We start from the raw sequence: 13,822 nt of genomic DNA, 5'->3' as shown, positions 1-13,822 counted from the left end.
CTTTTTCCAACCCTTTATCCTGAGTTGATGTTTGTCTTTGATGTTAACTCTAAAGAGTTTTTCATTTTTTTCTTGATTTCTGCCATGACTCATTTAATAGTGAGTTGTTCTGTTGCCATGAACCGTAAGCTTTGTATTGTTTCTGTTCTTGATATTCAGTTTTAATCCATGGTGGTCACGTAGAACATAGGATGTTATTTCAGTTTTCTTGTATCTGTTGAGACTTGCTTTGTGTCCAAGTATATGGTCAACTTTAGAAAAAGTTCTATGGTATTCTACTACTAAGAAGGTATATTCTCTTGTCTTTGAGTGAAATATTCTATAAATATATTAGGCCTACTTGGCTTATAACATCTGTTAGCGCTATCATCTCTCTATTTGGTTTTTGTCTGGATGACCTGTCCATTGGCAATAGTTGGGTACTGAAGTCTCCCACTCTCAGTGTATGGGGGTCAATATGTGCTATAAGCTATAATGGTCTTTTTTTATGAACTTGGGTACCCTTTTATTTGGGGCATAAATGTTAAGAGTTTCGGTGTCCTCTTGATAAGTAAGTTCTATCTTTCTGTATCTCTTCTGATTAGTTTTGGTTTGAAGTCTTATTTTGTTAGATATTAAAATGGCTACACAGCTTGTTTCTTAGGCCCATTTGCTTGTTATATCATTTTCAAATCCATTATCCTGAGTTGATGTTTGTCTTTGATGTTAAGGTGTGTTTCTTGGATGCTATGGATGGATCCTGCTTTTGGACCCATTTTGTTAGTCTGTGTCTTTTTATTGGAGAATTGAGACCATTAATATTGAGAGATAGCAGTGTTTGTTGACTCCTGTTATTTTGGTAATGGTGGTGCGGTGGTGGTGGCAGCAGTGGCAGTGACATCTGGAACTTAAACTGTAGACCAAGAAGAAGGCCTCAAACTCATAGAGATCTGCCTACCTCTGCCTCCTGAGTGCTGGAATTGAAAGTATGTGCCAATATTTTCTTCACTTGGAGTAGAAAATTCCAAATATAGAGAATCCTGAAAATTAAAATGTGCACTGGGCCAGAGAGATGACTCAGTGATTAGAAATTCTGGCTGCCCTTTCAGAGGATCCAGGTTCAATTCTAGCACCTAAATGGACACTCACTATCAGATGTAACACCCTCTTCTGGCCTCATCAAGCACTGCATGAATGTGGTATACAGATATACATACAGGCAAAACGCTCATACACATTGTCTTAGTTAGGGTTTTACTGCTGTGAACAGACACCATGACCAAGGAAAGTCTTATAAAAACAACATTTAATTGGGGCTGGCTTACAGGTTCAGAGGTTCAGTCCATTATCATCAAGGTGGGAGCATGGCAGTATCCAGGCAGGCATGGCACAGGCAAAGCAGAGGAGAGTTCTACATCTTCATCCAAAGGCTGATAGTAGAAAACTGACTTCCAGGCAACTAGGATGAGAGTCTTAAGCCCACACCCACAGTGATACACCTATTCCAACCAGGCCACACCTCCAGATGGTGACATTCCCTGGTTCTGGAATATACAAACCATCACATACATAAAAAATAAATATTATGCCAACAGTATGGCTGCCTAAGACTTGGACAGGGACACCACCAATAAACAGGATAACATGGAAGGCTGAAAATCTCACAGCACCCTACCCCTAAACAAAGAATGGGCAAATAAAATGCTTTCCTCAACATGAGTCCATAATTGACTTTACAATACCAAGTGGTCAGCCCTGAAAAGCAGCACTTAAGTGGATTCACAGGGTTATATTAATGTGGGTGGGTGGGTGTGTGGGGGTGTGTGTGTGGGTGTGTGTGTGTGTGAGAGAGAGACAGAGAGAGAGAGAGAGAGAGAGAAAGAGGAGAGAGAGGCCATAAATAAGGGCACTGCATGGGAGGGATTGGAGGAAAGAAAGTGAAGGAGGAAAATGATACAATTTTATTTTAATTTAAAAGTAAAATAAGGGCTGGAGAGATGGCTCAGTGGTTAAGAGCACTGACTGCTCTTCCAGAGGACCTCAGTTCAATTTCCAGCAAACACATGGTGGCTTACAACCATCTGTAATGAGATACCTTATGCCCTCTTCTGGTGTTTCTGAAGAAAGCTTCAGTGTACTCATATACATAAAATAAATCTCTACAAAAAAAGAAAGAAAAGAAAAAATAGTTTTAAAAAAGTAAAATAAGTTTAAATCCTAGAAAAAAAGGTAATAAATACTTAAATAGCAGTAACAGAATATTTGCTGACTTCTGTTTGTGACATTATACATATAGATGTAATTCCACTAAGTCAATATTAGGACTGGTCCCAAAGATACAAAGTAGTCGAAGAATAACCATTGGTTTCTATAGTTTCAGATAGTACTTCTGAGTTTTTGGTGGCAGAAAACCTCATGGATTCTTCAGTGCCTGAAGATGAAATTCTGACTGCCATAAACAGCAAGCAGCTACAGAAACCAAATCTGTCCCAACCAACCAATGTCTGTGCCCTATCAGCTGAAGAGCAGAAGATCCTGGAGTCTCTCCATCACCTCGATGAACGGCTATACTGTAAGTGTGGAAGGGCAGCTCCTATAAGAAAATAGTACTTTATTCTTAGCATATATATCTATTATTATTATGTTTCTATTTATAATATTTTACTATTAAGTGTTTAAAACTTTGAAGTAAAAATACAAATGTATCTAAATTACCACCTTAATAAATCATCTAAAAGTGAGAGTATTGCTAATATTTCAGATTATTGCAGATGTACCATATCATTTATTTTTTATTAGATATTTTCTTCATTTACATTTAAAATGCTATCCCCTTTCCTAGTTTCCTCTCTGAAAGTACCCTATATCCTCAGCCTGCCCTGCTCCCCAACCCACCCACTCCTACTTCTAGGCCCTTGCATTCCCCTGTACTGGGGCATATAATCTTCCCAAGAACAAGGGCCTGTCCTCCCAATGATGGCTGACTAGACCATCCTCTGCTACATATGCAACTAGAGACATGAGCTCTGGTGGGTACTGGTTAGTTCATGTTGTTGTTCCACCTATAGGGTTGCAGAACCCTTCAGCTCCTTGGGTACTTTTCTAGCTCCTTCATTGGGGACGCTGTGTTCCATCCAATAGATGACTGTGGGCATCCACTTCTGTATTTGACAGCCACTGGCATAGCCTCACAAGAAATACCTATATCAGGGTCCTGTCAGCAAAATCTTGATGGCATATGCAATAGTGTCTGGGTTTGGTGGTTGTTTATGGAATCGATCCCTGGGTGGGGCAGTCTCTGGATGGTCCTTCCTTCTGTCTCAGCTCTAAACTTTGTCTCTGCAACTCCTTCCATGAGTATTTTCTTCCCCATTCTAAGGAACGAAGTATCCATACTTTGGTCTTCCTTCTTCTTGAGTTTCATGTGTTTTGCAAATTGTATCTAGGGTATTCTAAGTTTCTGGGCTAATATCCACTTATCATTGAGTGCATATCATGTGTGTGCTTTTGTGATTGTGTTATCTCACTCAGGATGATATCCTCCATATCCATCCATTTGCCTAAGAATTTCATAAATTCATTGTTTTTAATTGCTGAGTAGCACTCCATTGTGTAAATGTACCACGTTTTCTGTATCCATTCCTCTGCTGAGGGACATCTGGGTTTTTCCCAGCTTCTGGCTATTATAAATAAGGCTGCTATGAACATAGTGGAGCATGAGTCCTTGTTACAAGTTGGAACATATTCTGGGTATATGCCCAGGAGAGGTATTGCTGGATCATCCGGTAGTAATATGTCCCAATTTTCTGAGGAACCACCAGACTGATTTCCAAAGTGGTTGTACCAGCTTGCAATCCCACCAGCAATGGAGGAGTGTTCCTCTTTCTCCACATCCTCACCAGCATCTACTGTAACCTGAATTTTTGATGTTAGCCATTCTGACTGGTGTGAGGTGGAATCTCAGGGTTGTTTTGACTTGCATTTCCCTGAAGAGTAAGGATTTTGAACATTTTTTCAGGTGCTTCTCTGCCATTCAGTATTCCTCAGGTGAGAATTCTTTATCTCTGTACCCCATTTTTTAATAGGATTATTTGATTTTCTGGACTCCAGCTTCTTGAGTTCTTTGTATATGTTGGATATTTTCCCCCTATCAGATTTAGGATTGGTAAAGATCCTTTCCCAATCTGTTGGTGGCCTTTTTTGTCTTGTTGACACTGTCTTTTGCCTTACAAAAGCTTTGCAATCTTATGAGGTCCCATTTGAAGATTCTTGATCTAACAGCACAAGCCATTGCTATTCTATTCAGAATTTTTCCCCTGTACCCTTATCTTCAAGTCTTTTCCCCACTTTCTCCTTTATAAGTTTCAGTGTCTCTGGTTTTATTTGTAGTTCCTTGATCCACTTAGACTTCAGCTTTGTACAAGGACATAAGAATGGATCAGTTCACATTCTTCTACATTATAACGGCCAGTTGAACCAGCACCATTTGTTGAAAATGCTGTCTTTTTCCCACTGGTTGGCTTTAGCTCCTTTGTCAAAGATCAAGTGACCATAGGTGTGTGTGTTCATTTCTGGGTCTTCAATTCTATTGATCTACCACTCTGTTGCTGTACCAGCACCATGCAGTCTTTATCACAATTGCTGTGTAGTACAGATTGAGATCAGGCATTGGTGATTCCACCAAAGGTTCTTTTATTGTTGAGAATAGTTTTGGTATTCTGCATTTTTTATTCCAGATGAATTTGCAAATTGCCCTTTCTAACTCTGTGAAGAATTGAGTTAGAGTTTTGATGGTTATTACATTGAATCTGTAGATTGCTTTCGGCAAGATAGCCATTTTTACTATATTAATCCTGCTAATCCATGAGCATAGAAGAACTTTCCATCTTCGGAGGTCTTCTTCGATTTCTTTCTTCAGAGACTTGAAGTTCTTATCATACAGATCTTTCACTTCCTTAGTTAGAGTCACACCAAGGTATTTCGTATTATTTGTGACTATTGTGAAGAGTGTGGTTTCCCTAATTTCTTTCTCAGCCTATTTATTCTTTGTGTAGACAAAGGCCTCTGATTTGTTTGAGTTAATTTTATATCCAACTACTGCACTGAAGCTGTTTATCAGGTTTAGGAGTTCTCTGGTGAAATTTTTAAGATTGCTTATATATACTATCATATCATCTGCCAATAGTGATATTTTGACTTCTTCCTTTCCAATTTGTATCCCCTTTTGTTGTCTAATCGCTCTGGCTAGGACTTCAAGTATTATATTGAATAGGTGGGAGAGAGTGGGCAGTCTTGTCTAGTCCCTGATTTTAGTGGATTACTTCAAGTTTCTCTCCATTTAGTTTGATGTTGGATACTGGTTTGCTGTATATTGGTTTTATTGTGTTTAAGGATGGGCTTTGAATTCCTGATCTTTCCAAGACTTTTATCATGGGGGCTGGTGAGATGGCTCAGTGGGTAAGAGCACCCGACTGCTCTTCCAGAGGTCCAGAGTTCAAATCCCAGCAACCACATGGTGGCTCACAACCATCCGTAACGAGGTCTGGTACCCTCTTCTGGAGTGTCTGAGGACAGCTACAATGTACTTGCATATAATAAATAAATAAATCTTTAAAAAAAAAAAAAAAAGAAACAGCCAAGACTTTTATCATGAATGGGTGTTGGATTTTGTCAAATGCTTTCTCAGCATCTAATGACATGATCATGTGGTTTTTGTCTTTGAGTTTGTTTCTGTAGTGGATTATGTTGATGGATTTCTGTATATTAAACCATCCCTGCATCCCTGGGATGAAGCCTACTTGATCATGATGGATGATTTTTTTAATATGTTCTTGGATTCGGTTTGCAAGAATGTTGAGTATTTTTGCATCGATATTCATAAGGGAAATTGGTCTGACGTTCTCCTTCTTTGTTGGGTCTTTATGTGGTTTAGGTATCAGAGTAATTGTGGCTTCATAAAATGAATTGGGTAGAGTACCTTCTGTTTCTATTTTGTGGAATAGTTTGAGGAGAACTGGAATTAGGTCTTCTTTGAAGGTCTGATAGAACTCTGCACTAAACCTATCTGGTACTGGGCTTTTTTGTTGGGAGACTATTAATGACTGCTTCTATTTCTTTAGGGGTTATGGGACTGTTTAGATCGTTAATCTGATCCTGATTTAACTTTTGTACCTGGTATCTGTCTAGAAAATTTTCCATTTCATCCAGCTTTTCCAGTTTTGTTAACTATAGCCTTTTGTAGTAGTATCTGATAATGTTTTGGATTTCCTCAGGTTCTGTTGTTATGTCTCCTTTTTCATTTCTGATTTTGTTAATTAGGATTCTGTCCCTGTGCCCTCTAGTTAATCTGGCTAAGGGATTATCTATTCTGTTGATTTTCTCAAAGAACCAGCTCCTTGTTTAGTTGTTTCTTTGTTTTGTTCTTTTTGTTTCCACTTGGTTGATTTCAGCCCTAAATTTGATTACTTCCTGCTATCCACTCCTCTTAGGTGAATTTGCCTCCTTTTGTTCTAGAGCTTTTATATGTGCTGTCAAACTGCTAGTTTTGGAGGCACTCAGACCTATGAGTTTTCCTCTTAGGACTGCTTTCATTGTGTCCCATAAGTTTGGGTATGTTGTGGCTTCATTTTCATTAAACTCTAAAAAGTCTTTATTTATTTCTTCCTTGACCAAGTTATCATTGAGTAGAGTGTTGTTCAGCTTCCATGTGAATATTGGCTTTCTTTTTTTTTGTTTTGGTTTTTGGGTTTTTTGTTTTTGTTTTGTTTTTTTTCCAGACAGGGTTTTTCTGTATAGCCCTGACTGTCCTGGAATTCACTTTGTAGACCAAGCTGGCCTCAAACTCAGATATCCCCCTGCCTCTGGGATTAAAAGTGTGCGCCACCACACCCGGCTTGGCTTTCTATTATTTATGTTGTTATTGAAGATCAGCCTTAGTCCATGGTGATCTGATAGGATGCATGGGAAAATTTCAATATATTTATATCTGTAGAGGCCTATTTTGTGACCAAATATATGGTCAATTTTGGAGAAGGTACCATGAGGTGCTGAGAAGAAGATATGTCCTTTTGTTTTAGGATAGAATGTTCTGTACATATCTGTTAAATCCATTTGTTTCATAACTTCTGTTAGTTTCACTGTGTCTCTGTTTAGTTTCTGTTTCCAGGATCTGTCCATTGATGAGAGTGGGGTGTTGAAGTCTCCCACTATTATTGTGTGAGGTACAGTGTGTGCTTTGAGCTTTACTATAGTTTCTTTAATGAATGTGGATGCCCTTGCATTTGGAGCATAGATATTCAGAATTGAGAGTTCATCTTGGAAAATTTTACCTTTGATGAGTATGAACTGCCCCTCCTTGTCTGTTTTGATAACTTTGGGTTAAAAGTCAATTTTATTCGATATTAGAATGGCTACTCCAGCCTGTTTCTTCAGACCATTTGCTTGGAAAATTGTTTTCCAGCCTTTTACTCTGAGGTAGTGTCTGTCTTTGTCCCTGAGGTGGGTTATCTGAATACAGCAAAATGTTGGGTCCTATTTATGTAGCCAGTCTGTTAGTCTATGTCTTTTTATTGGGGAATTGAGTCCATTGATATTAAGAGATATTAAGGAAAAGTAATTGTTGCTTCCTGTTATTTTTGTTGTTAGAGTTGCGATTCTGTTCTTGGGGCTATCTTCTTTTAGGTTTGTTGAAGAATTACTTTCTTGCTTTTTCTACGATGTCAATTCCCTGCTTGTGATGGAGTTTTCCCTTTATTATGCTTTGAAGGGCTAGATTCATGGAAAGATATTATGTGAATTTGGTTTTGTCATGGAATACTTTGGTTTCTCCATCTATGATAATTGAGAGTTTTGCTGGGTATAATAGCCTGGGCTGGCATTTGTTTTTTCTTAGGGTCTGTATAACATCTGTCCCGGATCTTCTGGCTTTCATAGTCTCTGGTAAGAAGTCTGGTGTAATTCTGATAGGTCTGCCTTTATATCTTACTTGGCCTCTTTCCCTTACTGCTTTTAATATTCTATCTTTATTTAGTGCATTTGTTGTTCTGATTATTATGTGTCGGGAGGAATTTCTTTTCTAGTCCAGTCTTTTTGGAGTTCTGTAAGCTTCTTGAGCATCTCTTTCTTCAGGTTAGACAAGTTTTCTTCTATAATTTTGTTGAAGATATTTACTGGCCCTTTAAGTTGAAAATCTTCATTCTCATCTATACCTATTAGGTATCCTTAGGTTTGGTCTTCTCATTGTGTCCTGGATTTCCTGGATGTTTTGAGTTAGGATCTTTCCATTTTGCATTTTTTTTAATGGTGTGTCCATGTTTTCTATGGAATCTTCTGCACCTTAGAACTCTCTCTTCCATCTCTTGTATTCTGTTGCTGATGCTCTCATTTATGGTTCCTGGTTTTTTTCCTAGGATTTCTATCTCTAGAGTTGTCTCCCTTTGGGTTTTCTTTATTGTTTCCACTTCCAATTTTTAGATCTTAGATGATTTTATTCAATTCTGTCACCTGTTTGGTTGTGTTTTCCTGTAATTCTTTAAGGGATTTTTGTGTTCCTCTTTAAGGACTTCTACCTGTTTAGCAGTATTTTCCTGTAATTCTTTAAGGGATTTTTGTGCTTCCTCATTAAGGGCTTCTACCTGTTTAGTAGTGTTCTTTAAGTGAGTTATTAACGCCCTTCTTAAAATCCTCTACCAGCATCATGAGATATTTTAAATCCAAATCTTGCTTTTTGGGTGTGTTGGGGTATCCAGGACTCACTGTGATGGGCGTACTGGGTTCTGATTATGCCGAGTAGTCTTGGTTTCTGTTAGTAAGATTCTTACTAACAGAAACAGATGTCTTTCACCCTCTGGTAATCTCTGGTGTTAGATATTCTAGCTGTCTCTGGCTGGATCTTTTTCCTCCTGTGATTCTGTTACCCTCTGTCAGCACTCCTGGGAGTCCAACTCTCTCTAGTGTCCCAGTGGTCACTAGTGTCCCAGTGCTTGCAGGCAAGCTATCTTCTGGTGGGAAAGGTGGGCAGATGTCTGGAGCTCAGATCTGACTCCTGGCTGAAGATAAAGGCCCGAAGGGACCCTGTCCAAGAAGCTCTGTTGCTTCTGCAGCCCGCACGCTCTCCTGCATGGACTAGTCTCTGACAGACCCAGGATACAAGATGGCAATCTTGCCTGAGTCCCAGGGTCAGAGCTCTCTCTGGAGGCTGATTCTCCTCTGGAGGGGAAGGTGCACAGAGGTCTGGGTCTCAGCTCTGCCTCGTGGCTAAAGATGAAAGCTGGAAGGGACCCTGTCCAAGAGGCTCTGTTGCTTCTATGGCGAGTGCACTCTCCTATGTGGACTGGTCTCTGAGAGACCAGGGATACAAGATCACCATATCATTTATAATGATACCAATTTCTGTACTTTACTGTATTTGAGAAGTATATGAATATAACCCAGGCATGGTGGTAGAAGCCTTTAATCCCAGGAAGTAGAGACAGGTGTGGATCTTTGAATTCAAGGGTAGCCTAGTCTACAGAGTTAGTTCCAGGACAACCAGGGCTACACCAAGAAACCCTATCTCTAGGGGGAGGAGAGAGAGAGAGAGAGAGAGAGAGAGAGAGAGAGAAGAGAAGAAGGAGGAGGAGGAGGAGAGGGGGAGGTAGGGGGAGAAAGAAAAAAATATGAACAAATTATTTAGGTTTTTTTAAGAATTATTTATTTTATGTATATGGGTACAGTGTTGCTGTCTTCGGATACACAAAAAGAGGGCTCCAGATCTCATTACATGGTTGTGATATCCACCATGTGGTTTTTGGGAACTGAACTCACCTTCAGTTTTATATAATTGTTCCCAATCAAATTGCTCTTAATTTTGAGTCATATATTCAGTTTTCAATAATTTGACTCAGCAGAATTTCATTACTAATTCTTCAGTGATTCTCTGTGCATAAATAATTGTTTTTGTGTCATGGTATGATGTTTCAGATGTACAAGAAGCAATTCGCAAAAACCCTTCCATCAAAAATACTTTACAATTAATACCACTTCTGGTAAGTATTTCCTAAGTTTTTTCTTTGGTTGGTTTATGTGAATATTAATAGAAATAAGAACCTTCAGAGTCAGGCTGGAGACGTAGCTCAGCAGTCAGGGACACTTCTTTTTGCACAGGACCAAAGTTTAACTCCTAGCACCTACATGGTGGTTCACAATCATCAGTAACTCTAGTTCCTGGGGATCAGATGCCCTCTTCTGACCTCACAGGAACATGAGTGCACATACATGTGTGCAGGCAAAACACTCAGTCACATCGTATACAAAAAATAAATCTTTTTCACATGCAAGAACCATTGAAAGATAACAGTGCCCTCGGTTCTGAAATCTTGATAGAAAGGAATAAAGTTGTGCAAAGTCTATATTTCTCAGTACTGCCTCTTGTGTAAAATGCGCCTGTGCTCATTCTGAGCCAGGCCTACAGTGAGGAGAGGAAGCTGCCGATGCCCCACCACCACCACCACCTAGGCACAGCTCTGGAACAGCCTTGTTGGCATTCCATTGTTCCCTACTTGCTTGTGTTTTCCCTAAGTTTTTTTAATTGCCTAATTTGATATTTCCAGTGATATTTTTTCCTTCCTAATAAAAATTTAATGGATCCAAAATTTGAAAATTCTAAATATCTTTACTTTGGCTCCTTCATTATGAGACTTTGTTTATATCACATTTTAAATACATTTTTTTTTCCTCAAAGGATCTGGCTCCATAGAGAAATGTCAGTTAATGACCTAATGATCAAATCTGTAACACAAATGCTTTAAGTTTTTAGCATTTACCCATGCTTAACTGCAGTGATCTGTGAACAATAGTTCTATCCGGATGGGTCCAATCCACTAACAATGGGTAACCATCTGGCTACATTAGCTCCAAATGTTGTTTTAGTGTCTTTTTGTTTTGTTTTTCGAGACAGGGTTACACTGTGTAGCCCTGGTTGTCCTAAAACTTGATCTGTAGACCAGGGTGGCCTCGAACTCAGAGATCTACCTGCCTCTGAATCAAAAATGCTGGGACTAAAGGCATGAGCAACCACCATGTGACTAATGTGATTTTTTTTTCATTTAGAATAGATGATTTTCTCATACCATACATCCTGACCACGGTTTCCCCTCCCTCCACTTCTCCTAGCTCCTCCCCTCCCACCTCCTCTCTCCCTCAGATCCATTCCCCAACCGTCTCCCTTCAGAAAAGATGAGATCTCCAAGAGACAACAACCAAACACGACAAAAGAAGATACAATAAGACAAGGCAAAGGCCTTCACACCAATGCTGGACAAGGCAACCTAATAAGAGGAAGCATCCCAAGAGCAGGCAAAATTGTAATTTTGTTTTAATGCCGGAAAGAGGCATTCTGGTCTCTGCAGCTTCACCCTGTTGCTCCCTGAGAACTTGTCCTCTATCCTGGCACTCTTTGGGGTCTCCATTGCTCTTGCCACCTTACCTGCCTTTTTCCAGGTTATTCTTCAGGACATGACTGCAAGCTTCCATCTGGAAAGGCTATTTCAGCCCAAGCCTTCTCCATGTTGGCCCTCTGCAGTCTTCCCAACTCGGGCTCTTCTGTGCATCTGGCACTCTGGTAGGGCAGAGCTAGAAAAAGAAGGGAGCTCCTGAGGCAGCAGGTGAACTGTGCAATATAACGGAGTCGTCAGGAGACCACCAAGGCCCTACAATTGCTTAGGTGTAAATTATCGAAGTACAAAAAAACCCTACAAATCTTAGAATTTTCATTTTTGAGTATCTTATTTAGTTTTAAAATAAAATGAATTTAATGAATTTTTAAGAAGCAAGTTATTTCTTCGGCCTAAAATATATGTTAAACAACCCCAGAATTTTATATGACTTTCGAGTGTTTCTATAAACAAACAAGGAAGGAAAGAACAGATGACAAAAGCGTTCCTCTGCATTGTATTGTGGTTTTTGAGACACCACTGCCTCTCACTTCCCAAGAGCTGAGATTATAGGGTGCACACCACACCTGGCGTCAGAAAGCTACTCTGAAGGATCTGGAGAGGTGGCTCAGTGGCTCAGTAGTAAAGTCCTGCTGTGCAGCATGAGGGCCTGACTTCAGATCCCTAGCACCCACATAAAAAGGTCTCTGGATCATCCCTTAGGCTCAGAGACAGTCAGACCTTAGGGCTCCACTGCTCAGTCAGCCAGAATGGTGATCTTCCGTTTCAGTGGAAAGACCCTGTCTCAAAAGAATAATAATAATTAAGTTGGAGCCTGCAAGTGCACATGCAGACGAGCACATCTGCCCATGCAGAACCACATCACTCACACATTCAAAGGAAATTCCTTCAAGGCACATATTACCAATAGTAAAATATGAAAATTGTGAATTATTACTGTCCATAGGATGCCCTACAAAGAGCAGGATACACCATCGTTGAAATTGATGCATGTACAATTTTGATTTGAGTTTTAGTCTTCTTAAAAGTCATGATCTGAAAAGAGAATGACCTGTGAACATCTGCAGACATGACAGTTAAGAGAACCCTCTGAACTCTCTTACAGAGCAGCCAGCCAAGGGCAAGTCTGTCTCCTGAGGTTGGATCCACAGTGCAAAGAAAATATTGATAAGCTGTGATAGTCACCAATTAGTGGAATCATTATGTTTGAGAATTCCTGTAAATAAGTTCTGTACCTCTGCATTTATTAATGATTTAAAATACTAGACTTTTATGCTTATAAAAGTAAATCATAATGTACTTAATGAAAATGAATTTACTAGCTTATATTTATGCTACAAATTATACTTTATTATGTATTTTCTTGATACATTTTTAATGAATGAAATATTTCATTGTTTTCAATAAGCATGCTATTGAATATAAATTTTCTCTATTTAAAAATAAGAGACTATTTTATTATTCAAATTATGTATTAGGGATGATAGTGAATCTTTGTTTTCTGAAGTTCCAATAAATTTTGTACAAGTATATAAGAAACTTATTATTAATAACATCCCCATAAATAATAAAGCTATTTGTTTAAGATTTTACAGGATCTCTGCTTTTTATGTTACCATAATCTTACTAGATTGCATATTCATTTTATTTATTAGTCTCCCAAAAAACTGACATAAAAATTCAAAGTAGGGGCTAGAGAGATGCCTTTTGACATTTAAGAGTTCTTGCTGAAGCTGGGTGTGGTGGTGCACACCTTTAATCCCAGCATTTGGGAGGCAGAGGCAAGTGGATCTCTGAGTTCAAGGCCAGCCTGGTCTACAGAGTGAGTTCCAGGACAGCCAGGGCTACACAGAGAAACCCTGTCTCGAAAAACAAACAAACAAACAAAAAAAAACCCATAGATAGATAGATAGATAGATAGATAGATAGATAGATAGATAGATAGATAGTTGAAACAAAGGCAAAACTAAATCAGAAGGATTTATAGAATTATGTATGACAGGACCAGGTGCTTTAATCCAGCACTTTGGAGGCAGAGGCAGGTGGGTGTCTGTGAATTTGAGGCCAGCCTGGTCTACATAGGAAGTTCTAGGCAATCAAAGCTACATAGTAAGACCTTGTCTGTCAGGGTCCAGGAATCTTGTTCAATTTGTAAACTTAAGTATTTAAAAATTTGATCTTCAAAAAAAATTTGATCTTCCTTAATAAATGCTGCTGCTCCCATATTAGAAGACCCTGCTGTGCCCATTGTATTAGGGAAGAAACTAGTATTGGAGCTGCCCTGGCCATCTGGTATCAGTGCAGAAGCCCTAGGTGTTCCCAGCCTCCCTCACCATAATAATAGCATACTTAGGAGATAGATGTACAAGTACAATAATGACCTAAAGAGTCTAGGTACCCAGTTTCCTCTG

The 13,822-nt window shown here is 39.2% G+C and overlaps 1 protein-coding gene across 2 annotated transcripts in view; it reads left to right on the top strand.

The window, feature by feature from the left end:
- The window catches only part of Cep126 (centrosomal protein 126), a 53,338-nt gene extending 40,341 nt beyond the window's left edge, over positions 1 to 12,997 (top strand). The window contains exons 9-11 of one of the 2 annotated variants that reach the window (XM_021173292.3): positions 2,354 to 2,551; positions 9,940 to 10,004; positions 12,517 to 12,997. In XM_021173292.3, coding sequence (XP_021028951.1) covers positions 2,354 to 2,551; positions 9,940 to 10,004; positions 12,517 to 12,579 — 326 coding nt within the window. In that variant the 3' untranslated portion in view covers positions 12,580 to 12,997. Of the gene's footprint in view, positions 1 to 2,353; positions 2,552 to 9,939; positions 10,005 to 11,130 lie in introns of both variants that reach the window. The other variant, XM_085844399.1, reaches the window with a different exon arrangement.
- Positions 12,998 to 13,822: the final 825 nt, after the last annotated feature.

The sequence above is a fragment of the Mus caroli genome, unplaced genomic scaffold, assembly GCF_978045245.1.
Source record: "Mus caroli unplaced genomic scaffold, Mus_caroli_1 scaffold_11, whole genome shotgun sequence".
Taxonomy (NCBI): domain Eukaryota; kingdom Metazoa; phylum Chordata; class Mammalia; order Rodentia; family Muridae; genus Mus; species Mus caroli.
Note: the sequence above shows the minus strand (reverse complement) of the source record. Positions and strands in the feature narration are given on the sequence as shown.